Consider the following 13,934-nt stretch of genomic DNA (forward strand, 5'->3'; position numbering starts at 1 on the left):
AAAAAAGAAAAAGATACCGTTATTGTCTCCGTGTTCTGCAAAAAACAGGAATTTGTGCAGACGGTGACAACATGCGCATGCGTATAGACGGAACACGTAATAGGTTTCTTTACAAAGAAAGTGAAATCGCCAACTACTGGCCTGACATGCATAATACAGCGTTTTTAATCTGTTTTTAATCCGTTTTGCGGATCCATGTGAACAGGGATAATTTTGACAGCGTTCTCGTCTGTACGTGAAAAATGCAAAGGAAATAACGTGTCCGTTTTTGTACATCGTTGTCGTGTAAACGTACCCTAAAAAAATGATTTGTAGCAAGAGAAACTGGGGCGAGTGACTTTTGAAATACTTTCATGTGTGTGCTAAAGTACAGGAAGGGTGTTTGATCATTGCTATTAAGAGGCTGGTAAATATGAATCATACTTGGAATCACCTCAGGTTAAGGATCTCAGAAATAACATTGACATGTAACATCAGACATTTTACTTTGCTCACAGCTGGTCCAATTTCGATTAGAGATCTCTTACCCAGAACATAACCTTCCCTGAAGCAGGTTAAGCCATGAAGCGTAAGTTACTATGGTGATGACCACCACTAAAAGCCAAACCACTTTCATGGTTCCCAGGGTTGGCACATACTAAACAGAAACATACCTGGCTAGCCACCTAAACTGGCTTCATGGCATTGGCCCCAGGTCTAGCCTAATGTTTGTGGATGCACCTTTGTTATTATTGTGAAATGATACAACACCAGCCCACTAATCAAATGTGTAGAGGTAGCATGTCAGTGTTTTCAGAAGGTAAATGCTGAATGTGCTGCTGTTCGTGGCTGAACAATTTATAATCAAAGCATTTTATTGCAAATGTTTCTCTTAGCCAGGGAAATGCTCAGATGGAAAATGGTCTTTTGAGGGTGTTCCTGGATCCTGACCTACTAAGCGTCGCATTCACATTATTAATCTGGGTGGCGTTATTTACTTTTGGAGGAGATCTCTCTTGTGACTTCAGAGTTAGAGCACACAAAGAATTTTTCTCCCATGTATAATATTTATTTACGCATTGTGTTGTGTGCCACCTCTGTTTATTATGTAGCATTTAATGGACTGACAGAAAATAATTTAAGTCCCCCTTTGGTGAAAATTTGAATGTTGTTTACATGTCTATGTGATGAAATGATGATCGAATGATGAAATTATGACTTTAAATGAGTAATTAAATTTACATTTATTTCCATTTTTATTTTTAAATATATCATGGAGGCGAAGGGTTGAGAAATAAGAGGAATTCATGATGTCAGCTGAAAAGTTGTTTCAGAGGTGGAGCAAGTTTGAATAATATTAACTGATGAATAATTCACAGTCAGACCAGGAACATGAATTATGAAAATAAGTTTTGATTTCGTGGTGCACTGCACTTTGTTTTTCAAATGCAAATAAAGTCACATGATTCACACAGCAGTTTTTGAAACACTGTATGAGACAGATATTATGTTCTACAGAAACACGGGACATCAGTTGACCTGCTTGATTTTCCACAGGCCTTTTTTTTAATGATCTTTGTTTGTTTGATTGTTTTAGGTTGATTGGAACTGCTAAAGTCTCTTTAAAAGACCTTGCCAGTAGCCAAGTTAAATCTCTCCCGGTGAAAAACTTGGCTCTAGTGGATGAAAATGGCAAGAACTTTGGAGTAAGTGTTTTTTCTAATTTTTTAATCTCCTAAATCAAATGACACACACATGTATATTTTTGTTATATTTTAAGTAGGTACTCATATAATCTGCACCCGCAGAACTAATTCCATCATTCACACAGTCCCGTACATCCTCATCTTTTGCATTTTCTTTAATTAAAATACTTTCAGCTACGAAATAAGTATTATTGGGTCTCATTCGCTAATAGTTGTGTGGATAATTCGTATTTACATGCACAGGAGAACTTCTCACGAAAATTTTCGGCTAATTCACAACACGTGCGTACAACAAACCCAAACCATGTCCATACAAGGACTTTCCGCACACCCTTACCTTTCGTCACTCTCAACGAACACAACGCTCTGTAAAGTCACATTCTAGCCTGAGAACGCGTGCAGCAAGATCCTCGAGCAATGCCAGTTGTGCCATCCTCAAAACCAGTTCAAACAAAACAAACCCCTTTAATAGACTTCTGATTGGCCAGCTGTATATACGTGTATTATAATGTGTACATGTACATGATAAAATATATTTAAGATCTATATATAAGTGTTAAATTTCATCTAGGTCACCAAGTGTATGTGAATTTTGTGTACAAGTGGTTTAAATTTAGAATACATTTTACAATGAAAGTTATTGATGAATTATGATTTGTTCGTGAAAACATTCGTACGCAGATTTCAAGCACAAAGTTAGTGAATGAGACCCATTTGGTCCCATTTATTTACAACAGACTTACTGGCTTAATTGACTAGTTAATTAGAATTAGGTCGTCACCTGTATTAAACCTGAGAGGCATATTTAAACAGCCCTTAAAAAAATTAAAATCTAATGTAGTTTTGTGATGATAGCATCTCTGTCAATATTTACACATTAGAGGCACTTTCAATGTTTATCTAGTCAATTTGACACATTATTATGAGATAATTAGCTGCATCCTTTTGTAGGGGACCATCAGCATGTTGATTGGCTATGAGCCACCTGCCGGTGCCATGACAAATCCACAAGATCAACAAGATGGCAGCATGGGTGGAAACACAGGTTAGCTGAGTGTGTGGCTCAGTGCTTTTCTGTTTGACCTTGTAATGGAGTGTTATACAGATGACATGCTTGATGGTGTGTGAAATTATGTGCAAAAATGAAGTCTGAAATGAAGCGTGAAGATCATTTTGTGAAAAGCTTTAGTTTTGAACATGTGTATTGCATGTTTGCCATGTTGCATATGTTTGACACATGCCATGACGTCCTGCTTTATGTATTTTTTCTTTGTGGTTGTGCACTGATCAGCTGGGGGTGAAGAGGGTGACGGCACTGATTCTGGGGAACCGGGTGCTGTCACATCCCCTGGTGAGCCTGGCCAGAAACTTCGAACTAGGACAAGGAAACGTCATAATTTGGCCAACAAACCTCAGGATTTTCAGGTACAGCAGCGTCCTGTATTCATATGTACAGATGTCTCTTCCAATTTAAATGCTGACTGCATATGCTTTATTAGTCATGTTATTTTTGTCAAAGATCCGTGTGCGGGTGATTGAGGGACGTCAGTTGCCTGGAAATAACATCAAACCTGTGGTCAAAGTGCATGTGTGTGGAGATACACACAGAACTAGGATCAGGAAAGGAAATAACCCATACTTTGATGAGGTACACGATTGATATTACAGAATTTTTGTATTATTAATAAAAAAAAAATATTTAAAACAGCAACATTTGTTATTTATTTAATTAGTTATTTAAAATAAAACATTTTCTATTCTTAAGTACACAATTCTATTCATGTACTATATTGTAATCTTGCTAATTGCTAATTTTCACCGGACGAAAAAATTGGACAAACTTCATATTTAGGTGAACTGTTCTTTAAGGCTGCATTCACACTGCAAGCCTTAGTGCCCAATTCTGATTTGTTGCTCCTATATATATATATATATATTACACACATTATGTTTTCATTATTTTTTAAATGTGGTCAGTATCAGATTCAAGTGTGAACTGATCACAGTCCCAAACTGACCCCAATTGAACAACATCAAGACACTGTCATAGGAACGTAAACATGTAGGACACTGAAATTGGTGCTTAAGCATTCATTTATAAGCTGATGTACCCCTGAAGCACATGAATTCATGTGCAGGCGATAGGGAGGATGAAGACAAGGATGAGGAGAAAGAGAGCAAAGTATTTCTAGGTATATTTATATAGTTTTCCCTCAAGTTTTTTCTTGTATAGAGCTTTTACCGTGATACAGTCCCTCCACTGACTACTGTCACGGCTGTCTTCCATATTAACCGAGTGACCAAAGAACTACAGTGAAATCTTTGGAGTGACTCCCGTCAGCGCAGAATTGTGACGATTGTCAATCTAGAGTGGCGTAAAAGAAGCATGAATTCCGATATGACTGTTAAGACTGTGGTTGCATTGCAAAACATCTGAACTGTATCAGATTTAGTACCACATATAGAAGTGGTCTGAATCAGAATCAAATAAATCAGATTTAATGAGTTCTGCTGTTCACGTTAAAAACAGATAAGCATATAAGCGAAAACATCAGATTTGTGTCACTTTTGCCTGCAGTCTGAATGTTGCATTAGGTTCTATTCTTGATTGTTTGAAAAGCCATAATTTCCTAAAATCTTAATAGAATGTCACTAAATACTGTATCTGTCACTCTTTCCAGATATTCTTTTTCAATGTCAACATGTTGCCCTCTGAACTGTTTGATGAGGTCGTAAGCTTCCGGGTAAGAAAAAAAAAAAACGCTTTTTTGTGACCAGTTTTCCTTTCTTTCTTTATTATAGGTGATGTTGTTTTTCTTCTTTTCTGCAGGTGTATAACTCTTCTTCTTTTAGATCAGACTGTCTCATGGGTGAATTCAAGGTAATTCAGTAAAATCCAAAGTGTGCTTTTATTATACTAGACGTGCAGTGTACTTCAAGATGATCTTATGAATTAATTTCTCTTTTTGTAGCTTGATATAGGCTACATCTATGATGAACCAGGTAATTATCTGATACTCACAAAATATTCATTACATTTTATCTGTAGTTGAACAGATCATTAAAGGTTTGTTTCTAAACCCTAGCTCACTGTATCTTGAAGAAATGGGTTCTCCTGAGTGACCCAGATGACTCGAGCTCAGGAGCGAAGGGTTATATCAAAGTCAGCATGTTTGTGGTGGGAGCAGGAGATGATCCGCCGGTACGTCCCCTGAAGATCATTTATATTAGCATCTGTGCACTGTATATACACTGTTACAGAACCTGATTTCACCAAGTACAACATGTTCCTGGATCAACATCTTTGTTGCTAAAAGACTGCTTTCTATCTGTCATAAATTTTGGAGAGATAAAAACCTCCTAAGCTTATGCAATACAAGCTTTATAAACTGGTCTTATTGGTTAATGTCTATTTGATAGGTGGAAAGGAAGGAGGAGGACAGTGATAAAGATGATGTGGAGAGTAACTTACTGCTGCCCGCTGGCGTCTCTCTCCGATGGGTAACACTTAAACTCAAAGTGTTTCGGGCTGAGGACGTCCCCCAGAGTATGACATTTATTCCTTATGCATTTGTTCTCTGAAGTAGCAGACAATCTTCTTTGGTTGATATGATTTGGATTCAATTGTTAGTCCAGGAAAGGGCCGCATTGGGGATTCTTTATTTGTTGAGCTGGCACATTGAGTCACTTCCTGATCCCTCAAGGTGGTATCCTACTAGCTTGCACAAAACCGTTCCCTGCCATTAACTGTTGAGTTGCTGGGACTGTTAACACGTGCACAGAGTTCCCTGATTCTCAAATGTCTGTCAGTTAAGCTAATGACTGGGGAAAAAATCGGAGAAAGCTGGTTATTTTATTTTGTTCATATTTTGTTCTTATGACCAATCATACTAGTTAAGTGTGTGGCTTAACTAGTTAAGTGTGTGGCTTAACTAGTAGATAATCCCCCGTTTTCACAGACATTTTTAAATGAAAGCAACTTGCACTGACATATCTTAAAATATGTCAGTGCCATTGTTTTGTCTCAAGATGCACACCAGTAATGTTTTTTTCTACGGCACGTTAATAAAAACTACTTAAATGTCCTAAATGAATTAAGGCCTGATCCTGGATTAATATAAACCCTAAACCAGGCGTTGAAAATATTTAGATAAGCTGTAGATAAAATTAGTATTAGTATTTAGTAAGTTGTACAAAATGGTTTTTCTTAGGCTGTGAAATAATAAACTCCACTTTAAAGGGACAGAATTTGTAACACTGTTTGCATCTCACTACTACTTATCAAAATACTTCAACCATATCTGCTAGCTAATTTGTAAGTAAAATTTAACTTGGTTGTACTATGTAGTTTTTCTCAGACTGAAAGAATGAACTGCATTTTAAGCAGCAAAAGTTAGTTAACTTATTGTTAGATTAAGTAAATATAGTTGGAAGTATTTCGATTATTTGTACGTAAAATAAGTTGTAATTAATAACTTTTATTCTTTTCTCAGACTGTGAAAGAATGAACCACACTTTAAAGTGTAAGTTAGTTGTAACTAAGAAGTGCTTTTTGTTTTCAGTGGATGACTCCATCACCCAGACTTTAAAAGCAGCATTTGGGGGTCAAGAAAACAAGAAAAATCTAGTGGATCCATTTGTTGAGGCCTGGTTTGCTGGCAAAAAGGTACAGTCCACCCAGACATACTGTACAAGCATATTTCTTCTGCCTTTGTCTTAACTACAGTTCCATGTATTTCAGCTGTGTACACAAATAATTGAGAAGAATGCAAACCCAGAGTGGAACCAGCAGCTCAATCTGCAGGTCAAGGTAATTGGCTGGATTGGGAAAGATTTGTTTTTGCACTTTATTAAGTTGTTAGTCCCCTGAAGTTTCTAATTGGAAACACCTTTGACTTGTTTTACAGTTCCCATCCATGTGTGAAAGAATCAAGCTGACTGTATTTGACTGGTGAGCATGGTGGTGGTAAAGTTGTATGGCCACAGTGGATATGAACATTTGAAATCTGTGTTGAGAGAATCCCCTGTGTTAGTCTTGGAATGTGAGCTGGGAGTCAAAGTTTGGTCAGTGTTTTGAGCTGGGAGGACGCAGGCAGGCAGTGTGAGTCATAGCAGGACTGTCCCACCCTCTCCCACAATGCATTCCTCCCCATAAACCAGACTACAGCTGCTTAGGGAACATTGGAAAAACTGAGAACTCTCCTAGCTGGACTGATTCAATGACACACTGGAACATTTAAGCTGACTCCCCCTCTTCCTCAGGGATCGCCTCACTGGAAATGATGCCATTGGCACCACGTATTTGGATCTGTCCAAAATAGCATCCTCTGGTGGTGAAGTTGAAGGTATAAAATACAGAATACACTATTTTCATGTCAAACTCTTTTTATTTTTTATTAAAGGGGTCATGTCCTGAATTTGAGTTGTGTACTATGAAATTCAAAACTTAAATATTATTTTTTTTTCATCTTTATTTGTTTTCTTTGTGATAGAGGATTATCCAGGAGATGAATTTTCAGCAAATAAAGGTTGAAAATTTGCGCTGATTCCAGATCTGCAATCCCTTGTGTCCAAACACATAATTTAGGCCTTCTAGTTATTCTATAAATTCTAGTTAACATGCAGTTATTTAAAGTTTTATGAAACAAGTTATTCTCTCAAACCAACTATTTTTATTCATATTGTCTGAAAGGATATGGTACCCAAGGGGTTGCAGTTAATTTGCAAATTATAAATGCCTGTGCATGCTTTCGAATTAGCATTAGCACAGAGCGCTTATGCTATTTTTATCATGTTGCATGAAAATGAAAAAGTTGAACAATGCAATTTAATATAACCTTAATCACCTAAATAAAATGGCATGGCATAATTAAGCATCTGACTTGCATAAGTTTGGAATAATTACGTTTTGTTTTTGTCTTGTGCTTACCAAGGCTGCATTTATTTGATCCAAAAAATGCTCAAGAAATGTTCTTCTCATCAATGTTGAAAACTGTTTTGATGCTGTTTTTTGTTGTGGGAACTATTATACACTACCATTCAAAGGTTAATATATAGTAGTCAACATTTGAAGTGGATCCAAAAAGTTAATCAAAGTTGTCCTAAGACAAGAACGGGTATTGTTCAAAATTCATGTACAACTTTGATGAAAGGTTTTGATCCACTTGAAATGTTCACTACTGTATTTTTGTTCAGCAAGGATTCAGCTTATCTATCTCAGGAATAAATTACATTTTGAAATATCAGAAATTAAAAAACTAAAAAGTAATATCTCACAATACTACAACTTTTACTCTATTTTTTTTATTAAAAAAATGCAGCCTTTGTAAGAGATGCTTATTTATTCCAAACTTGACCGGTAGTGTACGACTGTTATTGTGAAAATATTTCAGTTGTGAATAATCATATTGTGCTGAAATCATCACTAACATTGTTTATCCATGTAGTTGAAATCACAGTATGAATTATTATTATTATTATTATTATTATTATTATTATTATAATTTAATTAATTGTGGGTTTCTGTAAATTTTTTAATGATTCGTTAATTCATGACACTAATTTAAAGAGCTCTGCTTTTGAGATGCTTTAACAAACCTTACTAATCTAACTACTAACTAATATCATGCCACTGGAAACTTTTAATTGAATGTGTTTTTCCACAGGAGAGACTGGGGAATCTGAGATGGGCTTCCTGCCTACTTTTGGGCCTTGCTATATATGTCTGTATGGCAGTCAGAGAGAGTTCTCAGGCTTACCTGACCCATATGACGACCTTAATTTAGGAAAGGCAAGTGCAGATGATTAATTTTATGTTTCCAGTCCCAAGTAATTAGAATTTGCAGCAAAAATGCTTTTCAAATACGATGAAGGATTTGTGAATATTCGCAGGGTGAAGGGGCGGCTTATCGAGGGAGGGTTCTTGTTGAACTCTCTACTAAACTTGATGGAAAGCCTGACAAGTCTGTGGAAGAAATATCAAGCGATGATATCTTGGTTGTTCAGGTGTGGCCCTTTGTTGAGTTTCCTTTCAGAGAAGTTTTTCACTTGAAGCCTATATTTACAGCTTTGTGTTCTTTTCTTTGCATAGAAATACCAGCGCAGAAGGAAGTATTGTCTGTGTGCAGTGTTTCATAGTGCGACCATGATCCAAGAACCGGGGGAGCCCATTCAGTTTGAAGTTAGCATCGGGAACTATGGCAACAAGATGGACCAAACGTGCAAACCTCTGGCTTCGACCACACAGTACAGCTGTGCTGTTTTTGATGGTGATGCACAGTTGGAAGTATTTGGTGTTTGTAAAAATAGGATGTGAGGTATTGATTTTTTTATTTTTTATTTTTTGGGTTCTTCCAGGTAATAATTACTACTACCTGCCATGGGGCGACACTAAGCCTGTTATTTCCGTCACATCCTTTTGGGAGGATATCAGTCACCGGCTAGACTCACTGAACATCATTCTGTATATATCTAACCGTTTGGTAAGTGAATGTTTTGTATGACATTAAATTTAGGAGTGTGCGATTATAATGATATTAGATCTTGAACGTTTAAAATGTCTCAAATCTGCTTTTTAGAGAGATCGTAGTATCATGCTTCAGTGCACATTCTATTCTCAGTTGCAGTTACAACACAACATACCTTCACATCACATGTTTAGCAACGCAACAATAGGGACATTGCAGTTCTTCGCAATAAACTAAAGTTTATTATTTGCATGCATTTTAAAGCCTTGCCAGGTAAACATTTTATTCGCACACTGTTCTGACCAAGCGACAACCTTCCTGTCTCTCTCTTGAAACCAATACGTAAGAGACTTAAACTGCAATTCATCGACTGGCCAATAGAGACAGGCTCCAAAAGAGTCAATCTCATATATTCCCCATGTTAAAATGCCTAACTTTACAGCAGAAAACATTTTTTACAGCCTGGTGCAACAAGTGGTTTTGGTCTCTTTTGCCCTTCATGACAACTGTGAGGGGGGTGAATTTTTTTTTTTTATAACTCATCCATTTAAATTATATTAAGCCTTAAAGTTCTGCATAATTAAGGGCCACTTGAGTGACCGGTGGATTGCCGCAGTTTATTTGCTGTTAGCCATCATGTCACCTCAGATAATCCCGCCTCTTTGCCCATTTTCGTTTATCTGGGAGTGACGTGCAATGGCTCGCCGCTACCAAGATGGCGACGGCCGGCTCCTCCCACTTTTGGCTTCAAAAATGCTCTTCAGAAACCTACGGGTGACGTCATGGACACAACGTCCATATTTTTTTTACAGTCTATGGTTCTTACATGCACTTGTCAGAGCATAAGAGACTTCTTGCCGACCCCAAAGCAAACTTTTAAGTGTGTGTGAGTGAGAAAGAGAGTATAATTATTTCTTTGAGCATCAAACTTTTTTAATACTTTTGCAGCAAACAAACCTCAGTATGTTAAAGTCGGCAGTGCTGTCCAAAGCTACAGATGCAAGACTAGTAGAAATCTGGCTGAAGCTCATCAATCAGTTAATGGAAGATATCTCCAGGTAATGTTCACTTTAGATCTTATTTAGATCCACAGTCATCAAGATGTAACTACATGCATTGTTAAATGTTGTCAGTTGAAATATGGGAGATTTTCTTGTCTGTAGGTCAAAGAGAAAGTGTTTTATTTGGGTCATGCATGTTTTAACTGATACAAACTACTGTGTGCTCAGTTTAAAAATTCCTGACCTGGAGGGGAAGCCCAATCTCACAGCCCTGGATATTCAGATAAAGAAGTTGCGGGACAGTGCTCTGGAGAGCATCATGGAGGGGGCCAAACGCTTGTTTGAGGAGGCCACAGATGTTACTAAGTGCTTGAGCATCATTGAAACCTGGCTCGACAAACTCCTGCAACTTGCTGAGGAGGTATGGTTTTATTTTGTGTAGGAATGGAGTTACAATTAGAAATACAAATAGATTTTCTTTTTACTAATTCATACTAATTGGTTAATTATATATGTATATCAATATTAGATATTCAATTGTGCTTACTCATTTACCATATTTTTTTGCCATTTGCTGTAATCTCACTTGGATGATGAGAACTCATCTTTAGACACCTAATAATTATACAACAGTATTCATTTTTCTGTCTATGCTGTACATTAATGTTTTGGCTAAATGCACTTTTAGCATTTAAAATGATGTATCTTATTTATTTGTTTAGACAAATTAGTATAGAATTTTATGAATCTGCTATTTTTCAGAATAAATTAATATGAAAATAATTAGCGGCTTGTTATCGAACATAATTTTAAAATTGATGCATCCCTAAATAACAAAAAAGAAATCAACCCATTTCTCTTAATTATACTTTACTTCACCAGTGCTTGGTTAACCTCTCATAGCCAAACTTTACACTTAAGAACCAAGAAACCTGATCAAGACTGACAATATTAGACCAGCGAAAAGAAAATGCACAAGTAATTGCCTAGCAGTATCTGGCTATGAGTAGAATGTGACTTTCTGTCCATCTAAAATGTATTGATTATTTCACAGATAGAACTTCGAAAACAATTTGGAATACAACATTTAGTTTGTGTATATCAAGTTAACATGCTCCTATGAGACACAAACAAAACACTTTTAATGATGCTACAAAGCTGAAAAACATTTTCTACTAGTAAATGCAACTCCAGGCAAACTGGTGCACTTCCAGGAAGTTGTGTGGAGCTGGTTTTCTGCCAATGCTTGTATTTTATTTGTACAGTATACTTTAGACCAGGGTTCCTCAAACTCGGTCCTGGAGGGCCGCTGTCCTGCACAGTTTAGCTCCAACACTGATCAAACACACCTAAGCAAGCTAATCCGTGTCTTCAGGATCACTAGAAACTCACAGCTAGGTGTGTTTCAGGGTGGGAGCTAAACTGTGCAGGACAGTGGCCCTCCAGGACCGAGTTTGAAGAACCCTGCTTTAGACGTTAGGGACTAGTGCTAGATTAGAATTGTAATTTAGGTGCTAATTCTTGTTAATGAGACTAATAGAATCTAACTTAAATGAAATCACATTTAAACATAATTTGTATCAACATCTTTTACCAAAGCCTCAGAACAGCATGCCTGATGTGATTATCTGGATGTTGAGAGGAGAGAAGAGGGTAGCGTACACCCGCATCCCAGCCTATCAAATGCTGCATTCATCCTACTGTGAGCAGGCATGTGGCCAATACTGCGGGAAGACTCAGACTGTCTTTATGCAGGTATTGAGAGATTGTACTATGCTGCTGTTCAAACATAAGGCATAAAACATGTTTAAGCTTTGCTCTATGAAATGTTCTGTACCTCATGATGACTGTTTCCTTACAGTATCCCATGGACAACAAAAAAGGTTTGAAGATTCCCGTCCAGATACGTGTGAACATGTGGCTTGGGCTGGCAACAGAAGAAAAGAAGTTCAATAATTATGCAGAGGGGATGTTCAATGTATTTGCAGAACTGGTAAAGATTGTTTAGTTTTTTTGCTTTGAGGTCTGGACAGATGCACTCATTAGTTTTGAGCTAATGATGTCAATTGTTTCATTTACAGTATGAGAACCAGGCTCAGGTTTTGGGAAAATGGGGCACCACCGGTCTGCTAAATCGCAGCAAGTTCTCTGATGTCACAGGCAAAGTTAAGCTGAAGCAGGAGTACTTCATGCCCCCTGTTGGCTGGGAGTGGGAAGGTGATTGGCATGTTGAACCAGAGAAAACGTAAGTTGTCCCCCATCCTCAACACAAACATTAAGAAATAGTTAGCAAAATATTATTTGATGGTTCAATTTACTATTACTATTGCTCATAATTAGGGGTAGACATTTGAACAAACTAGTAACTAGTGTTGTCAAAAATATTGATATTTCGATGCGTATCTGAAACTGTTCCAAAACACCTTTTCTGCAGTATCGATACCAGATGCGTTCTCTCGCTTCTCTGACGGCAAAGTGACACACACCCGACCGCCTGTCTCATTTGCTCCGGTTGAATAGTTTGTGTATTGCGCATAATTTTATTCATTCCAAACCAAAAGCGCCTGCACCACTGATCTATATAAGTGGTGCACACATAAAGCCGCCTCTCAAACGCACACAATTTGGTCAAAATGCCCATCTTGGCAAGTATTCAGGTAAACGGTCAGTTTTAGAACATAAATAGTTGAGAGAAAACGCGTGTTGTGTAACAGTATATTGGATCCGTGCATAAACTCTTAAAGAGACAGCAGAAGGTTTATTAGGCTGCTGTCAGTCATGTTAATCAAAGAACAAAAGACAAAGAAAATCACTGCTCTTGAGTGAATAACTTTTGTAACTTCAATTGTAGGGATTAATCTATATTTAAATTGTACCATGAAGACTATCCAGTGTTGTTTAACATTTGATTTCTTGAATTTTTGTAGTATTTCTTACTTGAATATACTTTTAGACCCACCTGAAAAACTTAAAACTGTGTTTATTTAATTTCTCTCTTTATTCTATTGCATTGTTTTGTTCTTATTTTATTACTGACTTTTTACTTGCATCAAACAATTTCAATATCTGTATGGCAGTAGCCTATATATGGCAGTTTTCACCATGGTATTGATAATCGATATTTTTCAGGGTATCGTATCAAAGTTAGAAATTCCAGTATCTTTTTTTTTTTTTTTTGCAGTTTTGCATTTTATTGCAAAAATTCAGTGCAATAGTAACAGCTGTTCATTCAAATTATAATGTCTGTGTCTGTTCAGACTGTCACAACCATCCGCATGCTGTTAATGTGACAGTTCTGCTGAAAGTTGGTAACTTTTTACAATAAGGTTCCTTTTGTTAACATTAGTTAACTATATTGAAAAAGTAAACGATGAAAAATTGCCTTAAATGCGAAAATCATAAAATCAGAGAAAATCATGCCAAATGTTTGTGTTGGTGTGAACAAGACTTTAGACCCAAACATTTACTGTATAACCTTATAGCAATGCCTGGGTAATCCCCCACAACACCTAGTATCATAGTGTCAAGTTTTGCATGGACAACCACCACTCATTTCCTTCAGAAACAGTTAGTTTAGTAATTAAATTGTATTTTCCTTGGGTGGATGGGTAGTCTGATGACTGAGGCTGATGCTGGACACACAGAGTTCGTGGATGAGGTCTATGAGAATGAGACTCGATTCCCAGGAGGAGAATGGAAGATTGCATCGGAGCCTTACACTGATGTGGTAAGAGTCTGTCTAACTTTAGCTTCATATCAGATGTCTAATCAAGACATTCGTA

At 37.0% G+C, this 13,934-nt stretch overlaps 1 protein-coding gene across 3 annotated transcripts in view; it reads left to right on the forward strand.

The window, feature by feature from the left end:
* myof (myoferlin) overlaps positions 1 to 13,934 on the forward strand; it is a 35,810-nt gene that overhangs the window by 6,576 nt on the left and 15,300 nt on the right. For 2 of the 3 annotated variants that reach the window (XM_082152607.1, XM_082152609.1), the window contains exons 4-27: positions 1,577 to 1,685; positions 2,637 to 2,730; positions 2,977 to 3,110; positions 3,205 to 3,333; positions 4,367 to 4,429; positions 4,516 to 4,566; positions 4,658 to 4,688; positions 4,772 to 4,887; positions 5,106 to 5,232; positions 6,248 to 6,351; positions 6,427 to 6,495; positions 6,593 to 6,636; positions 6,948 to 7,030; positions 7,178 to 7,213; positions 8,351 to 8,475; positions 8,577 to 8,690; positions 8,776 to 8,953; positions 9,042 to 9,166; positions 10,100 to 10,209; positions 10,381 to 10,573; positions 11,752 to 11,907; positions 12,014 to 12,145; positions 12,234 to 12,397; positions 13,765 to 13,879. In XM_082152607.1, coding sequence (XP_082008733.1) covers positions 1,577 to 1,685; positions 2,637 to 2,730; positions 2,977 to 3,110; positions 3,205 to 3,333; positions 4,367 to 4,429; positions 4,516 to 4,566; positions 4,658 to 4,688; positions 4,772 to 4,887; positions 5,106 to 5,232; positions 6,248 to 6,351; positions 6,427 to 6,495; positions 6,593 to 6,636; positions 6,948 to 7,030; positions 7,178 to 7,213; positions 8,351 to 8,475; positions 8,577 to 8,690; positions 8,776 to 8,953; positions 9,042 to 9,166; positions 10,100 to 10,209; positions 10,381 to 10,573; positions 11,752 to 11,907; positions 12,014 to 12,145; positions 12,234 to 12,397; positions 13,765 to 13,879 — 2,602 coding nt within the window. The remainder of the gene's footprint in view (positions 1 to 1,576; positions 1,686 to 2,636; positions 2,731 to 2,976; positions 3,111 to 3,204; positions 3,334 to 4,366; positions 4,430 to 4,515; positions 4,567 to 4,657; positions 4,689 to 4,771; positions 4,888 to 5,105; positions 5,233 to 6,247; positions 6,352 to 6,426; positions 6,496 to 6,592; positions 6,637 to 6,947; positions 7,031 to 7,177; positions 7,214 to 8,350; positions 8,476 to 8,576; positions 8,691 to 8,775; positions 8,954 to 9,041; positions 9,167 to 10,099; positions 10,210 to 10,380; positions 10,574 to 11,751; positions 11,908 to 12,013; positions 12,146 to 12,233; positions 12,398 to 13,764; positions 13,880 to 13,934) is intronic. The other variant, XM_082152608.1, reaches the window with a different exon arrangement.

Source organism: Leuciscus leuciscus, assembly GCF_965113295.1.
Source record: "Leuciscus leuciscus genome assembly, chromosome: 21".
NCBI lineage: Eukaryota > Metazoa > Chordata > Actinopteri > Cypriniformes > Leuciscidae > Leuciscus > Leuciscus leuciscus.